General features: G+C 38.5%; 1 protein-coding gene across 14 annotated transcripts in view; it reads left to right on the top strand.

Annotated features, from left to right (window-relative positions):
- Positions 1–7,416, top strand: part of SGMS2 (sphingomyelin synthase 2) — an 88,869-nt gene extending 81,453 nt beyond the window's left edge. For all 14 annotated transcript variants that reach the window (XM_055342373.1, XM_055342382.1, XM_055342379.1 and 11 more), the window contains 2 exons: positions 1,126–1,292; positions 2,809–7,416. In XM_055342373.1, the coding sequence (XP_055198348.1) occupies positions 1,126–1,292; positions 2,809–3,012 (371 nt within the window). In that variant the 3' untranslated portion in view covers positions 3,013–7,416. The remainder of the gene's footprint in view (positions 1–1,125; positions 1,293–2,808) is intronic.
- The last annotated feature ends 15,876 nt before the right edge of the window (positions 7,417–23,292 follow it).

Here is a 23,292-nt window from a genome sequence, read left to right as displayed (position 1 = left end):
TCAGCCCAGGGCGTGATCCTGTAGACCGGGATCAAGTCCCATGTCGGGCTCCCTGCGTGGAGCCTGTTTCTCCCTCTGCCTGTGTCTCTGCCTCTATCTCTCTTTCTCTGTGTCTCTCATGAATAAATAAATAAAATCTCTAAAAAAAAAAATTTCTGGAAATATAGATCCTTTTGTTGTTCTACCATTGTTCTGCACTTAGAAATAAATATCACTATGAATATAAACACAGGTAAATATGAAATAAATTTGTGAGATTATTTACTTTGTGAACGAATAAAGCTTTAAAATAGAAAAAAAAACCAGCCATTAAAAAGAAAGAAAAGCATTATTAGCGATGAACCAGAGATTGCATACACACCTGTGTCATTACTGCTTGTGTGGGCAGGCTGTGGCATTCGCGATCCTGTTTCACCTGATGAGTGCTCTAGTTCTCTCTTAAAGCCGATCAATATAATGACCTTCTAAAAAAAAAATTTTTTTTTATTTATTTATGATAGTCACAGAGAGAGAGAGAGAGAGGCAGAGACACAGGCAGAGGGAGAAGCAGGCTCCATGCACCGGGAGCCCGACGTGGGATTCGATCCCGGGTCTCCAGGATCGCGCCCCGGGCCAAAGGCAGGCGCCAAACCGCTGCGCCACCCAGGGATCCCATAATGACCTTCTAGAAGTGGACTCACTAGAAGGCTAAAATCCACAAGTGAATGGGCCAGAATCCTCAGTTTTGTATAGGGAGTGTTTATAGTTGCTATCAGCAATAACAGTATAAAAGTGCTGAGAAGCAAATGTTGCTGGCCACAATACCAATTCCAACCAACCTAATAAACAATTCTGTTCTCTTCCTTACTGAAAAGCTTAGCAGTGGGCAAGGTCTAGAATGTCTAGAGAATGACTATTCCCCAGTGAATGACTATTAGACAGACCTGCTACCAGTGGTCCCTCTCCTTCTCCCTTCCTACCTGAGCAAATCCCGGCTAATGACAGTGACTTTTGAGGTTAATCAGTTTTCTCCTTCCAGTGACTTCCTGATCTTAGATTATTCTACTTAAGATCATTAATGTAGACTGTAATTATTAAATTCATCTCTGGAAATCTTATTAACTCTATACTTTTTCTACTGTCTAGATTCACCTCGTCACTTCTGGTGGTATCATTTAATCTGCTGGCTGCTGAGTGCTGCTGGGATCATCTGCATTCTTGTAGCACACGAACACTATACTGTTGATGTGATCATTGCTTATTATATTACAACACGGCTGTTTTGGTGGTACCACTCAATGGCCAATGAAAAGGTGAGAGCAGTAAAGTTATCCCTGGATGATTTGTTTTCTTTAAATGTAGTGCCCCTTGTTTCATACAGTAAGATTTCTGATAGCTTAGTGGGAATAACCACCAATGCCACTCATGTGTGTGGTCTATCAGTTCCCTGAAACATCTACCCATTACTGCCTCTTCAAACAAATAATGTCACAAATAGAAATGACATTCAAGGATAAAAGTGCTGTGTAATTATAGAGCATGGTGTTTTACTAATTCAATTAATCGAAACCAGAGTTGAAGAAGTATAAATGCTAAATTATAATACAGGGACTGGGCAGCCCAGGTGGCTCAGCGGTTTAGCGCTGCCTTCAGCCCAGGGTGTGATCCTGGAGACCCAGGATCGAGTCCCACATCAGGCTCCCTGCATGGAGCCTGCATCTCCCTCTGCCTGTGTCTCTGCCTCTCTCTCTACCTGTGTCTTTCATGAATAAATAAATAAAATATTTTAAAAAATAAAATACAGGGACTTTCTCTATAGAAGCATTGTAGTGTAGCTTGGTAAGACATGCTCCCTGCCCTCCAAAAACTTAATTCTGAGGAAAAGGCAGCAACTATTTTTAAACGTCAGGCAAAATAAGTAGTCCATGAATTCCTGGATTTGGTACATCTTTTGGTGATACTGTGCGCTCTTGCTTCCCTTCTTATATACTTCCTTATTTGTTACTGCTGCCTTCTGTTCCCAGATAACCTTTTTTTTTTCTTCTATTTATATTTAAGAATTAACTCAAATGCCACATCTTCTAGGAAGTCTTCCTAACTCTTGCTCTCTTCTTGTGATCCCAAGTTGGGATGAGTCCTCCTCTTCTCTGTGTTTTCCTAGTCCAGGTATATGTGCTTGGTGTCCAAGAGTAAGTCTGTGTGGCATGACTTATCTCTGGATAGTCTTGCCATATTGTCCGATGCATATAACTTGTGAGCAAATGTTAATCCTGAAAGGTCTAAACACCACCTCTCATTTAATGACATCCACTGATAGATGCCCATGCTATGGGTTATTTTGTCTCTGTAGCTCTACTTCCCATTTTGTAGACTCTCTCATTTCCACCTTCCTTCTTTCTAATACTTCCATCTGGATATCTCCTGACACCAGCAGACCAAAACCTTCACCTTTAGTCTTAAATTTGCTCCACCCTGTGAGCTTTCCTCTCACTCTTCCATCTTCCTCAGCCCAGATTCACCTGCTGACGCACCCTAAGAACTATTTCTACTGGCTAACTCTCACATCCGTTCCTGAGCCTCTACTCTTACTGGGATTGCAGGCAGGGGAATTTGCATGAGCTGGAAAGGGGGGAAGGCCTGGAACCAGAAACATGTCAGAATCAGGGAAAAGACAAAAAGACAATTACTGCCTTGTGATCCTGATTCTGCTGCTTTCTCTGTTATGGTACAATGAATGACAATTTAATTAAGAAAAAAATAGGATGCAAAGCATGGAAAATTGGTCTAATTTTCTTTTCTTCTTATTTTTTTTTTTTTAACTTTTTACAGAACTTGAAAGTCTCTTCACAGACTAATTTCTTGTCTCGAGCGTGGTGGTTCCCCATCTTTTATTTTTTCGAGAAAAACGTACAAGGCTCAATTCCTTGCTGCTTCTCCTGGCCACTCTCCTGGCCCCCTGGCTGCTTTAAATCTTCATGCAAGAAGTATTCACGGGTTCAGAAGATAGGTGAAGATAATGAGAAATCTACCTGAGGAGCAAAACAAAGGCATCAGCTCTTATACCAAAAGAGTTAACGCTGTAACCAAAGGTATAGTTTTGGGGTTTTATTTTAGAAGAACTGACTGGCAAAATGAAGAAGTGGACCAAATTTCGTGTAAATGATTAGAAAGATGAACGAGGTATTACCCTTTGACTGGTTTTTTTATTCATCCTGAGAAAGGTATATTCTCCTGCAGCTCTTCATTGGTGACAAGCCCCCAAACTGGGATTTTACTAATGAGCTTGTTAAAGAGGTGCCAAAGAACATACTATTCCTTTCCTTATTCTTTATCCACTAAAGCCCTCTACTGAGTTTTTTCAGGATTTTTTTTCCTCCAAGGTCAGAAGAATTTGTTAATGTTTTAAACAAAATATCTGGATATATACAGCTACTGTGTAAATAGAATAACCTAATGTGAGCGTGGTCTTAGCATTAGGCTTATTAATGAGGGGGAAATCTATCGGTTGTAAGTAAACTTGAGATGAACTTTGTTTTCCACCTTGTGATGGGGAAAGTCTGGGTCAGGTCTGGGAATGTGCACTGCTGCTACCACCCAATGCACTATGTATCACTTTTACTTTTTTTTAAAATGATAATTTTATAAAAAAAAAAAGGAAAGGTGATCTAATATGGAAGTATTTGACACATCTCACAGATTTTATGTGTGTAAATATTTCACTTTAAAATCTCTATGAAACACAGAGCTATTTCTGCTAAACAAGTGGTCCTTGTGTATACATTTATATGCTATCTGCCTGGTAAATTTGCATCTGGCGCCCCCAGAGCAGTCTGCTGCTCCAGCACAGGCCGAAAACATGTATGTATGTGAAAGTATGCTCATGCCACTTGGGGAACAAGCCTGTGTTTCTCTCCCGTCCTACCCTGGGTGAGCTCTGTTTGACAGCTGCTAATTGGAACTCAGAAATGCAGTTGGTCACATTTCACGGAAAGCTCTTTCTTCCTAGCTACATTGTACTTTATGGAAAAGCCAAGATGGAATCCAAAAGTGTAATGTATCCTTGCCTTTTAGCAAAAGACTCAGCTTCTTATAGACTGGTCCTAAGGACATATGCCACAATTGAGTAATTTGACTTTGATCTTGAAATTACACCACGGTGCTGCACTATAATCTACTGTTGGAATCAGTCCTCTAGACAGTTACAGCTACTCAGTAAAGGAGGACAACTGTTTCTAAAGTTCTTTGAGGTGATACAAAAAGAAGATGGATTTTTAAAAATCAGATCAGATTAATGTGGTCACTTGGTTCATTTCTTGAGACTTCTAGCAACTCTTAAAAAAGATTTATGGTTACAGAATCATCCACACTAGATCAGCAGACAGGCCAATGTGGTAGAAACGGGCAGTTACTTTTATTTTGAAGGTGAAAATTTCCCTTCACATGAGAATGAAAAATATCCCTTAATTTGTCATTATAAACTAGTTTGCCTTGATTTGGTACACAAAATTGACCTTCAGATTGCTTGAGAGAAGCACAAATATAAATCTTTTCAGAAAGGTCATTTTTCTGGTGCTAAAATTCTGTGTATGTATGCAGTATGGCTCTTTCCCTAGGTAATAGAAGAATCACTGAAGGGGAGAGGTAGTTGAGTTCAAAGGCAGGAAAAAAAGATACTCTTCATCTACTTATTTAAAACGAGAATTGAAATCCTGAATATCTTTGGCAGGCTTTGAAACGCGAGGAGTTTTCTGGTATTTGTTATTAAATAAACCAATAAGAAATATATCTATAGCTTACCAGATGTGCTTGGGCAGAATTCTCTCATTTGTTAAATATTGACATCTGTGATACTTAAGGCGTTGTGCTCGAAAACACAGAGTTTTAATTCCTGCTGTCTGATTATTAGAAAAAGCATCTGACACTGAAGCCTGGGTTTTGTGCTCTTGACATTGGTATATTCCTTGAGCATCATAACCTGATAGACCCAAGAGCCTTATTCAGGAGTGTCCTAGATAACCTACTTTTCTTCAGCTTAAATAAGGAAGAGTATTTAAGATTGAAGAATCATGATATGTTAATTATTGGAGACCCTCTAAACAGTAAACCTTGCATTTTGGTCAAGTGATGCGGTTTTTTAAAAAAAATATACCATCACCTTTTAAAGAACTTTAAAAACCTCTCTGACCTCATGTGTGGAGACACTATTGCTCATGTGTTCCTTACATGTATGTGTCATAGATGTCTAATAGACACTGAGGAAGCATGTGATTTGAAGAGAAGGAGGAAAAACACCAAAGTTTCAAGATGGGAAAATAAAAGAAATAGAGAAACTCCTTTACATTTAGCAAAGCAAACTTGAGGCTTTACCTCACATGCTACTTCGTGATTTAAAACTTAAACATTACTATCTTGCCTTTGAAATGGTCAAATTTTGGAGCTCCTTTTCCTTGCTAATTACCATGCAAGATTTTACCCATTATTCTTGTGTTTGTAGACCAGTGCTCCCGTTTGAAGCTTTTCTTGTAATTAGCCCTTCTGCACAATATAATGTATGATTCCCATAAATTATGGCATATTTGTTCCAAATTCTTTTAAATGGAAAATGGGTTCCTCTCAGATTCTATTTTTTGAGCTCCTCTGCAGCTCTGAAAATACAACATTGCTCCCGGTTCCACCCAAAGTATTTTAAATTTGTTGTTTAATTTACTGGCATCTTGGAAAACGAGGTTTGCTGAGGAAGGAAGGCTGTTTTGGGCAGACGAGCCCAGGCCCCTGGTCTAGTGTAATGATGACCTTGCAGAAGGTTCTTTGCTGTATACCAGTGCCCCCTCGTGGAAATACATTATGTGACTCGGAACGCAAACTTGACACTATAGAGTATATTTTCAAGTTTTTAAAAGACGTTTATTTGGGGTTTTGTTTTGGGTTTTTTTGCCAGTAACTTGAAAGCATCATGCAAAAGGGATTACTTTAAAGGTATTTTAAACCTTTCCTGAAGGGAAGATGTGCTTAGATCCCAGGGAGTTGCAATTCTGGTCTCTTGTCCATTTGATCAAAGAAAATTTGCAGACCATTTTACCTCTCATTATCACAATCATTAATGTCTCCCTTTATAACTACCTATACTTTGTTTACTTTGAAACACCAGGTTGGCAGTCTTTCTTATTTTTTATTTTTATTTTTTTACATGCTAGAGCTCATGCAGTTTCTTTTAAAGTTCACATCTTGTTTCTTCAATATTTTAAACATTTCCTTTTTATTTCTTTGTTGTTTTTGTTTTGCACTGTAAAACTATTTAAAAATTTAAGCCGGTCTTAACATATTCACTTCTGTAGTGCAAGGAAGTGTGAGAAGGAATTTCTTGATAAATGAGTTTACAAGTTTTAAATGGAGCATATTATAAGTAATATACTCTGTGTTGAAGGCTTTTCTATTTGTATGTATAAATATTTCTGGTATTTTTTTAATGTCCTTGTGTTGCAATAATTTAACTCCTTTGACTTACTTGCTAAAAATATTTCTTCTATTAAGAAGTGCTCTTGACTTCAATACCTAAACACTGAAAATCATGTCAAAGGTACCCAAAGATAAGTTTTTATACAGATACACACCTTTTAAGTTCTGATTTATTTTATTACTCATTAATCTAACTATGCTGTGTTCTAAATGAATCATGAATGAGAATAGTTCTTTTATTATGGAATTATTTAAAACTGTCCTTTAAAAGAAAAAGAAGAAACTGTAAACATAAGCTAATCTAGTTGCCAAGTTGGAATTCATTATTTAATTTACCTCCTATGCAATGATTAATGCTGCAAAATGTATGGTTATGTTATAGTATATTCATAAAAGAAAAAGCATTACAAGGTTTGAGAGGTAGCCAATTGCATTCTTTCGGAAATTTACCGTACTGTTTCAATGTGTTAAGTGCCTTGTTGTAAAGTAAAATTTTAAGTCTAGAATTCATTATTTTCCTGACATATTTTTCATTATGATATATTACTGTATGCTATTGTAATAGTTTTATTAAATGCTTATATTTTAATCAAACATGTAAATTTCAGAAGCTCTTTTCTCCTACCCCCAGTACCTTAATCATTGGTCTATCATATAGAATTTGTGTTCAGGTTTGTTGTTGTTTTTTAAAGAGGAAATTATCTTTGTTTAGAAATGTTTTCCGTGCTTTTGCTTTTGTGTTTGTAAAAACATTTCAGGAGGAATTTAGGAGTGGAATGATAGTTTATACTTCTAAAAATGCCATTTTACATTTACATTTTAAGTGCCTAATTTTTAAAACTAATTTATGTTTCTACTCTAAAGAAGATATATGTACTTGGTTTCTAATCTCCTTGGCTTTGCTTTAAAAAAATAGCAAAGAAAAAAAAAAAAAGCAAGAGCCTATACTTTGTATTTACCAATAAACCACAGTGACATCAACAGTCTTTTCAAAATTAGTATTACTGTTTCTTTTGACTTTAAAAAAAAATGTGTTTTCTTTAAGGTTTTAATTTTTTGTTTGGTTTTAAGTACTTAAAACCACAAGAGGATTATGTTCTCCAACCACTATTTTTGAAATAAGCTGATAACCTTCAATTAATAGAACTGCAAGTAAACTGGAATGTTGTGTTTTTCCTACACTTGGATATAAGGTGAAAAATAAGAATAGTAAAAGGTCATTCATGGGGAAGTAAAAAAAAAAAAAAAAAAAAAAGCCAGCTACATGCTCCGTGATTCTGATTTCCTTTGCTCACAAAAGACAACATCTTTAATTCTTCAAGAAGAGCAGAGTCCTTTCTTTGACTCAGTTCTGCAAGAAATGTCATCCTTCTCCCTTCACTGACAGGGTTGAGAGGGTGGGAGGGAATGTCATCTCTTAGTCTTCAACAGTCAGTGCTTCCGTAGATTGTAGCAAGTTGTTTTTGGACCCCTGAGGAAAGATGACGCCATGACCCCCAAGGACAAATTTAGTAAAAGCAGTTCAGTGGGACATGGGAAGTAAGATAACATGGTTCCAAGGTTAAGTTGTCGGTTATAGTTCAGGTTTTTTCTTTAGAATGATCTGGACGTGATAGGGTACTTGATAGATCAGAATAGTCTTTCTGCTACCTGCACCCAAACCTTGGATGGAAAGCTCATTTCACTGATGATCCCATTCTCCTGCATGAAACATTGGCCTATCGGTTTCATTGTCCACAGACTTGAAAACTGCCCTCATCTAGAATGCAGTACACAAGAAACTGATGCAATCCTCTGTAGACCTTGATGTCTAATGTTTCCTTTTCTTCTAATAGATGAGAATATCAGAAGCAGAATCACTGGATCACTGGATCCAGATCACTGGATCACTCACTAATGTAAATTAGAATAGAAATGGATTATGGACTACTATGTGTCTGCATAATGCATATTTAATTCCTATGTGGCACCTGTAATGAGGCATAGCACTTTACAGTTCTTTTATGCTTGACATACATTCTTTAATCTTCACAAAACCCTGTGAAAGTAGGTAAGGAAAAGAGCTGTGACCCCATTTTGTGAGATGAAAGAGTTCATAAGCATTAGAGCTGGAACTTGAGTTTTGTTTTCTTCTTTCTCTTGCTGCCTTCCTGTCATAATTAATGTGATCACCACTACCATTTGTTAGAGATGTGTATTTTTTTGTTTGTTTTGAGGGGGAGTTTATTCCCCCCAGTTTAAGAGGGAAACTGGTCCTTGGAACAATTTTTTTTTTTTTTTTGTCAAATGCTACTACTTTTTCTTATACTTGCAGTTTACTGCATTTCGGGAGGGGGGGGGGACCCATGCTAAATGCCTCAAATGCAAAAGAATCCCCGTGTGTGAGCTCACAAATTTGCTTGCTAGAAGCAAACTTTTGAGAGGATGGCACATTATTAATGTACTTTTGTCTTAAACAGGTTAATACAGGGGACAAGAAAGTACATAAGAGCTTTACCTCTGATTGTTTCAGGGATTATTCCCAAAGGAATGTCAAAAGCAGAGATGGGATGACGTGCTTTCAGAGGCAGCAAAAGTCTGAGGAAATGGAACAGGGTTCTTGAGAGTCCTTGTAGTCTGAGTTGATTCTAGGCTCCCCAAAGGACCAAAGTGAATCCATAGGAACTTTTGGTCCTGCCATGAACTCTGTTCTGTTCTAATAATCTGCCCAAGCCAACATATGTGCTTGCTTCTGGACAGGTTTCTGGGTGCATGACTTCAGTACTTAAATCCAAGCATTTATCTCTTCTTCTGAGTTACTTAAATGATGTATTTCTTTGGGTAAAGAGAAAAGCCACTATTTTTGAGTTAGCGACCATGTATCAGGCACCACTAGCTGGTTTACTCCTGTTTATCACAATATTTGTGCAAGAGGATTCTCATCACATCCCCTTTATAATTGAGGGAACTCGGAGGTAAATATGGCGATACCAAGCCCAGGAATGCCAAAACCCATAATCTTCCCATTGCTCCAGTGTAACGAAAGAGTCACCATACGTAAGGAATTTAGGAAAAGAAGAAAAGCCTCTTCCAGAAATCTTTTGACAACCAGATTTTGTGTTGTTGAGACCAAAGTTGAGGAGTGCTTGAGAGTGAGTGTGTTAGCACCTTTGACCCACATTTTGACAATTGATGTGGTGAATGGGTCAAAACCCTACTGCACCCTTCCCTCTCCTTCCATCACACACCTGCTTGAGGCCAACGGCAGAGGGGCTCTGGGACTGTAAGGAGACACCCCCAGAGCGTACTCAAGATCCCCAGGCATGCAGCTCTTTGTTGGGAGGAGATGGCACTTTTGAATATATTTTGTATTACATCTAGTTTTTCCAGTGTTTGCAGGGAATGTTTGACATCAGACACTGGGAAAAAGACATTTCCCCTCTTAGTCCATTTGGACTGCTGTAACAAAATACCATAAACTAGGTGCCTTAAACAGACATTTATGTCTCACAGTACTAAAGGTTGAGAAGTCCAAGATCAGGGTGCCAGCATGATTGGGTTTTGGTAAGGACATTCTTCTGGTTTCCTCACATGTTGGAGGTGGAGGTGAGGAGAGAGAAAAAGCTTTCTGCTACCTCTTCTTACAATGACTCTAATCCCATCATGGGGCCCCTACCCTCATGACTTCATCTAAACCAAATTACTTGGGGATCCCTAGGTGGCGCAGCGGTTTGGCGCCTGCCTTTGGCCCAGGGCGCGATCCTGGAGACCCAGGATCGAATCCCACATCGGGCTCCCGGTGCATGGAGCCTGCTTCTCCCTCTGCCTATGTCTCTGCGCGTCTCTCTCTCTCTCTCTCTCTCTCTCTTCTCTCTCTCTGTGACTATCATAAATAAATAAAAATTTAAAAAAAAATAAACCAAATTACTTCCCAAAGACCTCACCTTCTAGTAACATCCTATTGGGATTAGGGTTTCAGCATATAGATTTTGGGAACATGAACATGTGGTAACACTTGAGTTTTCTTAAATATATAGACCTCTTTTTTTTTTTTTTTTAAGCAAAGTACACTGCTTTTAAAGCATAAAGTCTTAAATGTTTTGGGTCCCATCGCTCTTCTATCCTGGGAGCCCAGTCCATGGACAGCACTTTCCCACACGGTTTTCAACGAGCAATGCCTGCTGCCTGGTCTGGCTGCTCCTCCAGTCATCCCCATCCTCTGTCCTGCGGTGCTCAGTCCAGCCACACGATGTGCTCCCCCACCCAGAATATCACCCTTCTCCCCCAGAAGGCAGCACAACCCAGTGGCCCGATGCTGCCTGGGTTCAAATCTCATTCTTCCAGAACTGGCTGTACATGGAAGAGGTTAAACACGTTGCCTAAACTGTGTGCTTCAGTCTCTTTATCTGGAGGATGAAAATAATGAAGAATCCGTGCCTCACAAAGCTGTTAGAAGGACTAAATGAAAAAAAAGTCATTGTAAGATACACATTTAGTGTTAACTATATTCAATTAACAAGTGTTTTAGGTACAATGATTCTAGCACTGAAACTATTAATGTATATCTAGGTCTTGCCTGCTTAAAACTTCAGCTTTATCTTCTCCTTCTCTGAATTCCTCCCTAAAATGCACATATAAGCTAATCACCAAAATCACTGCTGTAAGGTTTTTTTAATCCTATTTCTATACCAAATTAAGGCTCCTTAAAAGAAGGGAGTCTTAGTATTCAATACCTGATAAAGTTTTTTTTTAATTTTTTTTTATTTGTTTATGATAGTTAGAGAGAGAGAGAGGCAGAGACACAGGCAGAGGGAGAAGCAGGCTCCATGCACCGGGAGCCCGACGTGGGATTCAATCCCGGGTCTCCAAGATTGCGCCCTGGCCAAGGGCAGGCGCCAAACCGCTGCGCCACCCAGGGATCCCCTGATAAAGTTTTTATCACATGCAAGATAGCAAATACCTGTTGAATGAATTTTTTTAAATGTCATGTGTATTTGAATTAACAGAATTCATAAAGATTCATTGAAAAGGAAATTGCCCATTATGCCACCAAATAATTTGCTATTAAAATAATAGAGGCATTTGCCAAACCACCAAATGTTTATAACTTGAAATTGTTCAGTAGCCATCGTATCCTATGTATTTTTTAATATTTTGGTCAAAAATATGGATTGAAAAATAAAGATTGAAGTGGAAAATCCAAAGGCTTTGGACTTGACCCCTATACTTGAATCCCGAGGCAGTTGCTTCCCAGCCATCCAACTTTGGGCAAGTTACTTTACCTTTTTGGGACAACATGTTCCCTCTATAAAGTAAGAGTGAAGAAACTTACCACTTAATGTCACAGTGAGGATTAGAGGCACTTGATACTTGACTTACATTAATATATATTAAAACCTAATCGGAAAATAAGATTCATGGAATTCTTAAATATTTTAAATTTTGGGACACCTGGGTGGCTCAGTGGTTGAGCATCTGCCTTCAGCTCAGGGTGTGATCCTGAGGTCCTGGGATTGAGTTCCACATCAGGTTCCCCATAGGGAGCCTGCTTCTCCCTCTGCCTAGTCTCTGCCTCTCTGTGTCTCTCAAGAATAAATAAATAAAATGTTTTTTAAATTATTTTTTAAAAATAAAAACTTTAAATTTTATTATAAATATGAGAGTTCTTTAAATTGTAAGAACATAAAAATGAAACATTCTACTTCATATGAGATACAGATACTTCTCATGTTATGTAAGCTTTCGGATTTCAATTGTGAACAGGCCAGGTGTTTAAGCTTATTTCCAAAGGCCCACTCTGCCTGCCTTCCCCACACTTCATACACTAATCAGACGCATGAATTATTTCTATCTCTCCAAAAACATCCAGAAAAATGAGTGATGAATTGCTAATGTGGAATTATTTTTTATTAGAAAAAATAATTTTTCTTATTTTCTAATAAAAAAAATAATTCAATGAAATAATCCATGGCTCATGCTGGCCCTGCTGGCCCTGATCATGAAATTAAGAGTGATCATTTTATCCTAGTCTATCCTATCCTAGTAGCTAATAGCTGATTCATCACAGTGGGATCAACGTTTGTACAATGTTTGTACAATGTTGTGCTGCCAACAAAATTACTAGGTTTCACCAGTAAGTAATTTAGTGAGCTGATTTGCACACGACCTGCCTATGTATTGAGGGGACACCAGAATTTGGGCATTTCCAAACAACCTTGAGATTGTTATATTAAAGAGACTTGAACTCAAAAGCAGAAAAAGTGATAAAAGGCTATATACAACCTGTATATACTATACAACCTTCCCAAGAGAAATGATAAGAAATCCACTGTGGGAACTATTTAAAATTAAATTGCTCAAACATAAAAATTCACAAATATACGGAAACCAACACATTCTTAGCCAATGGGTCAAAGAAGAAATCACAAGTGAAATTTGAAAATACCTTGAGACAAATGAGAAAACACAGCATATCAAAACATACAGGATACAGTGAAAGCTCAGAGAGAAATTTATAGCTGTGAATGCATGTATTAGAAAGAAATCAATAACCTAACTGTAGACCTTAAACTAGATGAAAGAGAGCAAACAAAATTCAAAGCTAGTAGATGGAAGGAAATAAAGAAGAGAGCAGATTCAGGAATAGAAAATAGAGAAATCAACAGAACCAAATTTGGTTGTTTGAAAAAAGCAACAGAATTGATAAATCTTTTGCTGGAATGGCTATGAAAAAGAGTGAGAAGGTTTAAATTACTAAAATGAGAATGAAAGTGGGGACATTACTGGGGATTTTACAGAAATTTTATAACAGTACTATGAGTAATTGCAAATTGGCAACCTATATGAAATGGACACATTTCTAGAAACATAAAACCAACCAGTGCTGAATCATGAAGACATAAAGTATCTGAATAGACCTATAACTAATAAGGAGACTAAATCAGTAATCAAAAACCTCCCAACAAATAAAAGTCCTGGACCAGATGGCTTCCCTGGTGAATTTACCAAATATTTAAAGAATAAACACAAGAGGCGGCTAGGTGGCTCTGTTAAGCATCCAACTCTTGATTTCTGCTGAGGTCATGATCTCAAGGTTGTAAAATCCAGTCCCACTTGGGGCTCCATGCTGGGAGTGGAGCCTGCTTGGATTCTCTCTCTCCTCCCTCTGCCTCCCACCTCTAAAAAAAAAAAAGAAAGAAAAAAAGAAAAAAAAAGAATTAACACCAATCTTTCTCAAGCTCTCCAGCAAATTGAAGAGAACACTTTCTAACGTATTTGATGAGGCCAGAATGACTATGACACCAAACCTAGGCAAAATCACTACAAGAAAACTTCAGACCAACATCCCTTATGAATACTGACTCAAAAATCCCCAACAAAATACTATAGCAGAACTGAATTTGGTAGCATGTTAAAAGAATTATATACCATAACCAAGAGGGACTTATTCCTGGAATGCAAGAGTGATTTACCTTGAAAATCAACATACTACATTAACAAAGTGAAGGAGGGAAAAAAAACCCGATTATTTTGAGGCAAAAAAAGCATTTTACAAATTCAACACTCTTTCATGATAAAAACACTCAACAAACTAGGAATGAAAGGAAACTACATCAACATAATAAAGGCCATATAGGAAAACCCCACAGCTAACACCATATGCAGTGTTTTTCCTCTAAGATCAGAAAGAAGACAAAGATGCCCAGTCTTGCCACTTCTACTCAATAACAATATAGGAGCTTCTAGCCAGAACAGTTAGGCAAGGAAAAGGAAGAAAAAGCATCCAAATTGGAAAGGAAGAAGTAAAATTAATTCTGTTTACAAATAGTATGGCCTTATATGTAGAAAACTCTGAAGATTTCACACACACAAAGACTATTAGTTCAACAAATAGTGTTGGGAAAACTGGCCGGCAACATAAAAAAGAAACTAGGCCACTTTCTTACACCACACAGAAATAAATTCAAAATGAATTAAAGACCTAAATGTGAGACTGGAAGCCATAAAAATCCTAGAAGACAACACAAGCAGTAACCTTTTTGACATTGGCTGTAGCAACTTTTTTCTAGATGTGTCTCCTGAGGCAAAGGAAACAAAAGCAAAAATAAACTATTGAGACTTCATCAAAATGGAAAGCTTCTGCAAGGAAATAATCAACAAAACTAAAAGGCAACCCACCAAATGGGAGAAGATATTTTGAAATTACATACCCTGTAAAGAATTTGTGTGTGTGTGTGTGTGTGTGTGTGTGTGTAAATATCGAAGAACTTCCGCAACTCCATACCAAAAACCAAATAATCCAATTAAAAATGAGAAGACATGAACAGACATTTTTCCAAAGAAGATATTCAGATGGTCAATAGACAACGAAAAAATTTTCATCACTAACCATCAGGGAAATGGAAATCAAAACTACATACATCGTCTCACACCTGTTAGAATGGCTGAAATCAACAAAAGAAACAACAGGTGTTGGCAAGGATGTGGAAAAAAGGAACTTAGTGCACATTGGTAGAATGCAAACTGGTGCAGTCACTGCGGAAAACAGTATGGAGACTACTCGAAAATTTTTTTTTAAAGATTTTATTTATTCATGAGAGACAGAGAGAGAGGCAGAGACACAGGCAGAGGGAGAAGCAGGCTCCCTACAGGGAGCCCGATGTGGGACTTGATCCCGGGACTTCAGGATCACACCCTGGGCCAAAGGCAGGCGCTAAACCGCTGAGCCACCCAGGGATTCCCACTACTTGAAAATTTAAAAATAAAACTACCCTATGATCCAATTACACTACTGGATATTTACTCAAAAAATACAAGGACACTAATTCAAAGGGATACATGCATCCCTGTGTTTACAGTAGCATTATTTACAATAGCCAAATTATGGAAGCCCCCCAAGTGTCCCTCAATTGAAGAATGGATAAAGAAGGTGTGACACACACACACACACACACACACACACACACACACAAGGTGGAATATTATTTAGCCATAAAAAAGAATGAAATCTTACCATTTGCAATGACATAAATGGAGCTAGAGAGTATAATGCTAAACAAAATAAGTCAGAGAAAGACAAATACCATATGATTTCACTCATGGAATTTAAAAAACGAAACAAGCAAAGAGAAAAAGAACCCAAGGAAAAGATTCTTAATTATAGAAAACAAATTCATAATTCCCAGAGGGAAGAGGGGTGTGGGGATGAGTTAAATAGGTGATGGGGATTAAGGAATGCGTTTGTGATGAGCACTGGATATGAATCACTATATTGTAGACCTGAAACTAATGTAACACTGTATGTTAACTTGGCTGGAATTAAAAACTTAACAAGTTTGGAAATTTTTTAAAAATGCAGTCAACCAGGGCAGCCCTGGTGGCTTAGCAGTTTAGCACTGCCTTCAGCCCAGGGCGTGATCCTGGAGACCCGGGATCGAGTCCCGTGTCAGGCTCCCTGTATGGAGCCTACTTCTCCTTCTGCCTGTGTCTCTGCCTCTCTCTCTCTCTCTCTCTCTCTCTCTCTCTCTCTCTCTGTGTGTGTGTGTTTCTCATGAATAAATAAATATTTTTTAAAAAATGCAGTCAACCAAAAGAGAGATTTGTCCTTTACATATTTAATTCCGAGCTTGGACTGGAATGATTATTTTCATTCATCTCAGTTAATCCTGGAACTGCAAGATCTCCAAGGTCAAAAGGAAAAAACCAAAACACTGCAGAAAGGTCAGGCATAAGTGGACGGTGAAGACAGAAGGAGTCCAGAGAGGAGGGACTCAATTATAGACTTGATAGGAGACTCAAGGAGGAAAATTAGTTTTGCAACAACTTCTAGACTTCATGTACAGACTTGTCTAAAAAGATATATAAATTATATATATTACCAGGAACTTACCTATTAGGAGATATCAATTTATACAAATGGCAATACTTGGAAGATATACAGAGAGTAGAATAAATAGCTATTTAGGAAAAAAGATTCTTGGGTATCTGGGTGGCTCAATTGGGTAAGCATCCAACTCTTAATTTGGCTCAGGTAATGATTTCAGGGTTGTGAGACTGAGCCCCACATTGGGCTCGATGCTGGGCGTAGAAACTGCTTAAGATTCTCTCTCTCTCTCCCTCCGCCTACCTGCCCCCTCTCCGGAAAAAAAAGAAAAGAAATAAAAAACAAAAGAACAAAGATTCTGTTGCATTTTGTATTGTCTTAGACATATTATAGAGCTTGGGGTGGAGGAAATAGGCTTCTCCTAGGAACCCTCTTATCAGAAATGCAGGGATTGCCTGGAAATGGGCCTCAGCTCCTTACTGAGCCCTGTTATCTGAAATGCTAAACAAGTGGTTCCCACATTACTAAAACCAGTCAAAGTCTGATTTAGCTTATTACTGTCTCCTGTCTTGAAATGACTGATAAACATTTTTTAAAGGACTATCAGATCTAATAAATGAATTCAAAATTATAGGATACAAAACACACAAAAATCAAGTCCTATTTCTGTATTTTTAACAACAATCTGAAAAGGAAATTAGGAAAGCTATTTCATTTACAATAGCATCAAAAAGAATAAAATAGGAATAAATTTAACCAGGGAGATGAAAGTCTTCTATGCTAAAAAAGTATTGAATAAATGAGAAGATATTCCATATTCATGGATGGGAAGATTTATTTTGTTAAGATAATACTATCCAAAGGAATCTACAAATCCAACACAATCTTTATACAAATTTTAATGGTGCTTTGTACAGAAATAGAAAAACTCATTCAAAAGTTCATATTGAATTTCAAGGAATCAAAACAATAGGAAAATTGTCAATGTAGCCAATATAGCCAAAACAATCTTGAAAAAGAAGAAATAGTTGGAGATCTCAAACTTCCTATTTCAAAACTTACCGTGAAGGTACAGTAGTCAAAATACTTATGGGGGGCCTGGGTGGCTCAGTCGGCTAAGCATCTGACTCTGGGTTTCAGCTCAGATCATGATCTCAGAGTCATGGGACAAAGCCCTGCATCCAGCTCTGCTCTCAGCAGGGGGTCTGCTTGGGATTCTCTCCATCTTCTTCTGCTCCTCCTGCTCTCTCTCAAATAAATAAAAATTTAAAACACACACACACAAAACCCTAAGCCAGATGATGGTATTTTTTCTCAAAAGTGCTTCAGTGGTTAACCATCTTAGAGAAAAGCCAAAGTGTCTACAATGCCTACAAGTCTACCTCTTTGATATCATCTCTTTGTATCCTCCCCCTTGCCTTCTTCACTCCAGCCACATGGCCTCCTTGTTCCTGGAAAAGTCCCAGCATACTTCACCTCAGGGCCTTTGCACTTGCTGCTTTCTCTGTCTGGCATGCTCTTTCCCCAGGTGCCTACAAGCCTCCCATCCAGCGACAAGCTATCTATTCAAAAGAGCTTTCCCTGAATCCCTAGTGTGCGAGAACAACTCCCCCCCCCCCCCCGCCACACACACACAGATAGCAATCTTAACATGCTTTATCTCCTCCATGGTACTTGTCACCAACAGACACTATACATTTATTTATTCATCTTCCATCTGTCTTCTTCCACTGGAAAGTAAGCTCCTTGAAGGCAAACACTTTGTTTTGTTCACACAGTATTCTCAGTACTGAGAGCAATGTCTGACACTCAGTGCTCAGTAAATATTTATTGAGAGAATAAGTCCATTTAATAAAATATCAAACAGCTGTTTAAAAAGGATGAGGCCGGACGCCTGGGTGGCTAGCAGTTTAGCGCCCCCTTCGGCCCAGGGCGTGATCCTGGAGACCCGGGATCGAGTCCCATGTCGGGCTCCCTGCATGGAGCCTGCTTCTCCCTCTGCCTGTGTCTTTGCCTCTCTCTCTCTGTGTGTGTCTCTCATGAATAAATAAATAAAATCTAAAAAAAAAAAATAAAAATAAAAAGGATGAGGCAAATCAATACTCACTGACATGGCAAGATCCTCAACATACACTGTCATGTGGAAAGAGCAGATTAATGAACCAAAAGCATATTATGATGACATTGATGGGAGAGGGAGAGTCTAAGCATGTAAAAAATCTGAAAGGATATATTTCACACTTAACAGAGGTTATCTCTGAGAGTAGAAAGGCAAAGTGTGTGTGTGTGTGTGTGTGTGTGTGTGTGTGTACTTGTTTTATGTAACAATGGCCTTCGTACCAGTTCTATTTCTCAGCATTCATCCTACTGAAATTAATATATATATATATATATATATATATATATATATATATATATATATATATTGTTCACAGTGGCCAAAACAAAACCAAAACTCCTGATGTAACCTATGTGTTGACAATAGGGTGTTGGTCAGACAAATTTCGAAATATTCCTAAACAATGGATTTCTTTTTAATCTAGAAGTCAACAAATAATGGCCTACAGGTTCAAGTCCAGCTGCTGGGTTTTTTTTTTTGTGTGTGTGTGTGTGTGTGTTTTTTCTTTTAATAAGTAAAGTTGTATTGAAATACAGCCATGCCCATTCGTCTACATATTGTCTACTGCTGATTTCCCACTCGCAGGGCAGAGCTGTATTGTGACAGAGACCATATGGCTTGCAAAGCCCAAAATGTTTACTATTTGGCCCCTTCACAGGAAAATATTGCTGAAACCCTGGACTAGAATATGATCATTAAAAATTATTTGTGGGAAAACAACATGGAAATGTTAATGATATGTAATTGTTCACATATTTGTTAACTATGTGAATACTATACATAGAAATATTTGTAAAGATTTAAAATATTGAGGCACCTGGGTGGCTCAGTGGTTGAGTATCTGCCTTTGGCTCAGGTCGTAATTCCGGGGTCCTGGGATCGAGTCCCACATTGGGGTCCCTGCAGGGAGCCTGCTTCTCCCTCTACCTATGTCCCTGCCTCTCTCTTTCTGCCTCTCATGAATAAATAAATAAAATCTTAAAAAAATATTTAAAATATCACAGATACTTAGGGGGCAGAGACTGGAAAAATACAGAAATGTTACAAATTACCTAAGTGGAAACAATTAAAAGATGATTATTTCTTCTTTTATGGTTTCCTGCATTTTCAAATTAAAAAAAAAAGACTTATGTATTACTCTTTTTAAAATCAGAATAAGGGATTGACTTTCAAATACCTGGTTTGCTGTACGTTCTTGCCTAAAGGAAGGAATGGGTAACTTTTTTTTTAAAGCTTTTATTTAAGTAATTTTTACACCCAACATGGGCCTCAAACTCATGACTCCAAGATCAAGAGTTGCATGCTCTTCTGACTGAGCCAGCGAGGTGCCCTAGAAGGAGTAGGTAACTTTCAATGCCCTTCCGAAAACATGATTCTTTAAGACCCTTAGAAATGAGGCTTCATTATCAGACCAAGAACCAAGCATGCTACCTGCAGCAGGAAGTCACAACACTTAGTTTTATTCGGCAACCAGCTTACACTTTGCCTTGTAAATACACTTTATTTTTACAGATTTTATTGACTTGTTATTAACCAGGGCCAAGTTCAAAGCTCTGACAATCTGATTGAGAGGGCAAATGTCAGGGACGGCCGAAATCTTTATAGAGTCCTGGTGTTACAGCTCACAGATTTTACCAGGAGAAGAAAACAAGAGTCAGAAGATTAACAACTTATCCATGCCAACCGAATTAGGTTTGGGCAGAACTAGGTTTGGGCGGAACTCGTGTGTGGTTTCCACAATGACTTCTGCATAATAAATGGAAGTAAATAAGGGAGAAGAAAAAAACAACAGGGAATTTGGGGATGGTTCAGCCTAGGAAAATCAAACATCAGGAATCCTTAACAATTATAGCCAGGCTAACTAAAGTAAGGGAACATTTAATTTTTAAGAAGAATGTCACTCTTTAACCACTTATTCTGCTATCCTTCTTCTGCTGCTGTGCTCAGCACAGAGCCCAACCCAGGGCTTAATCTCACAACCCTGAGATCATGACCTGAGCAGAAACCAAGAGTTGGAGTCTTAACAGAATGAGCCGCCCAGGTGCTCATCTGGTATTCCTCTTTATTTACATACTAAACCACTGGTCACTGTTGTAACAACAATGTATCATGTACCTGCTACTAGTTGGCATTCATAGTTGGTAGCTAAGTCTTCTTCAGCGTGTCTTTTCTTCCCAAGATATTGGATTTTTAAAAATTTGTCCTACTGAGATATAATTTGTCTATAGTGAAATACACCGTTTGGCTTTGACAAATGCATTCACCCAAGTAACCAACACTCTGATCAAGATATAGAACACTTCCACCACCCCAGAAAAGTTTCTCATGCCCTTCCCAGTCAATCCCACCTCCTGGTCTCATTTCTTCACCACATATCAATTATATACCTGTTCTAAAACTTCATATAAATGGAATTATTCAGTATGCACTCTGTAGAGACCAAGATGGAGTCAGTCATGTCAAGCAGGGGCCTGTGTCAAGCAGGCAACACAAACAGGGAAGGATAATGCGCCTAGGAGATATCGCTGGGACCAGCGTCAGCTGACACCCCAAAATCGATAACTAGCAGAACCGGAGGAGGTGTTGCGGGGGACTGAGACCTTTAAAAATGGGAGGATTTTGGCAGAAAACTGTCAACTCTTCAGACATGACCTATGTCTGACCACTTGAAAAAGGTGACTGCCCTCAACACTTAAAGGCTCTGCTAGATTGATCTCTGAACAGAACCGAGATCCTCCACTGCTTGAACATAAGAAGCACTGAGTGCCAAGAGCTGACCTGGACCAGGTTGAGACCTTATTTCAACTGTGTGCCCACAGACCGACCTCAGAGTTTGGGTCATTAACTTCCTGCGTCTCTCTGTTATCTTGTTGGTTGTGTGGCTTGTGTTACATTCCGCTCTGTGTGCTGTGTAAGAAGCCAAGTTAATCACATGGTGAAATGTCGTTGAGTTTGGAATCCTGTACCTGCTTTATAATTATGCTAACCTTGCTTTATGATTGAATAAAAGTGACATCATGGAAAGACACAACTCAGTGTGTGCGCCTTCCTAGCATGCTCCTGACACACTCTTCTGTGTCTGGCTTCTCCACACAGCATAATGTTTTTCAAGAAACATCATGGCGTGTATCATAGCTTTTTTCTTTTCTCTTGCTGAGTAGTAATCTTTTATAAATATACCACAGTATCCTCCTCCTTTCTTTTGTTGAAGGACACCTGGCCTATTTCCAGTTTGGGCATTAAATAACAAATTTGTTCCAGTCCTGGCACCACTTTATCCAAACAAAAAAAAAGAAGTTTTGGGAATTGGATTTTGTTACTTTTGAGATTCTCCATTCCACTGATATTTAGATTTTTCAGGGACCTCCCTCCCTTTATCCCTCTTCAGGAAAATCATAGTACATACATGCACCCGGAGAGGAATGAAGTGGGTAACATTGAAGATTGGCAAGTTTATTTATTCAGATAAGGCATAAAGGCTGAATATAGAAAACCAGTTCTGTCCAGTCTCACAATCAAATTTTGGAAAGGGTAGGGAAAAGCTGCAAAGGGTGATAAAAGCGCAGTGAGAGTGCCAACCTGTAGTGTTTAAAGCATCATTAGGGCCCCGATGATAATTCTTATATTCTTATAAGCTTACACTTACCGAGCTCTAACTAAATGCTACACAGTGTGCTAATTATTTCATCTAATTCTTATGCTTGAGGTGGGTACATTTATTATCCCAATTTCATATAGAGCACATGAATGAATGCTCAGAAAGCACATAAAGAAGTCCATGAATACTATACATAGAATATACTCAAATGAGTATATATGAAGTAAATCATAGAAACTTAAAGGAAATTGGGACGCCTGAGTGGCTCAGCGACTGAACGTCTGCCTTTGGCTCAGGGCCTGATCCTGGGATCTGGGATCGAGTCCCACGTCGGGCTCCCTGCAAGGAGCCTGCTTCTCCCTCTCCCTGTATCTCTGCCTCTCTCTGTGTCTCTCATGAATAAATAATCTTAAAAAGAAAGAAAGAAAGAAAGAAAGAAAGAAAGAAAGAAAGAAAGAAAGAAAGAAAGAAAGAAACTTAAAGGAAATGAAGTGGTTAATTTTTCTAAAAGATTTTATTTATTTATTCATGAGAGACACAGAGAGGGGCAGAGACACAGGCTGAGGGAGAAGCAGGCTCCCCGTGGGGAGCCTGGTACAGGACTCACTCCTAAGACCCCAGGATCACAGATCATGACCTGAGCCAAAGGCAGACACTCCCTGAGCCACCCAGGCGTCCCTGAAGCGGTTAATTTTAAAATGCCTTGTGGAGTCGTGCAACTAAATAGCATAAATAATATTTCTGCTTTCTCTTTTCATTAGCATTTTGCAAACTCTTCCTAAACCATAAGGTCTCTCTGTTCAGGCGCACTGACTCTAGATAGGTGTAGTGTGTGGCGTTTACTTCCCAGGGAATTACAAACCAGCTGGGCAATTGTAGTTTCACAAATAGAGTAATCTAACACCATTCTTGGACACAAAATAGTAAGTACTTAGATATTTTAGATATACTGTTACCAACACGTCTGGCCAAAATTCATGTATAGCAAGAAGGATTTCAGTGGGAAAGCGGCTGGTGTAAAATTATTTTGGGGGATTCAATAAAAAATGATTTTTTTTCCTTAATGTGCTCTTTGTCTTCTTTCCCCTCGCTCCCTACCCCAAAAATATTTTAGTATTCTCTTTCTTAACTGCAAATTATTATTATTTTATTCACATATTTAAAATAGGAAGAGTGGAGCGGAAAATATTCCTTTTTCTGGCAAGAAAGCCCTGAATATAATGTGGGGAAATTAATCCCCAAGAAGCGCTGGATGAGCTACATGGTTTCATGTTGAAATGTTTACCCTGGGGCACCTGGATGACTTTGCAGTAAAGCATGCAGCTCTTGATCTCAGGG

Source organism: Nyctereutes procyonoides, unplaced genomic scaffold (assembly GCF_905146905.1).
Source record: "Nyctereutes procyonoides isolate TBG_1078 unplaced genomic scaffold, NYPRO_anot_genome, whole genome shotgun sequence".
Classification (NCBI taxonomy): domain Eukaryota; kingdom Metazoa; phylum Chordata; class Mammalia; order Carnivora; family Canidae; genus Nyctereutes; species Nyctereutes procyonoides.
This window is presented reverse-complemented; position numbering and strand designations above follow the sequence as displayed.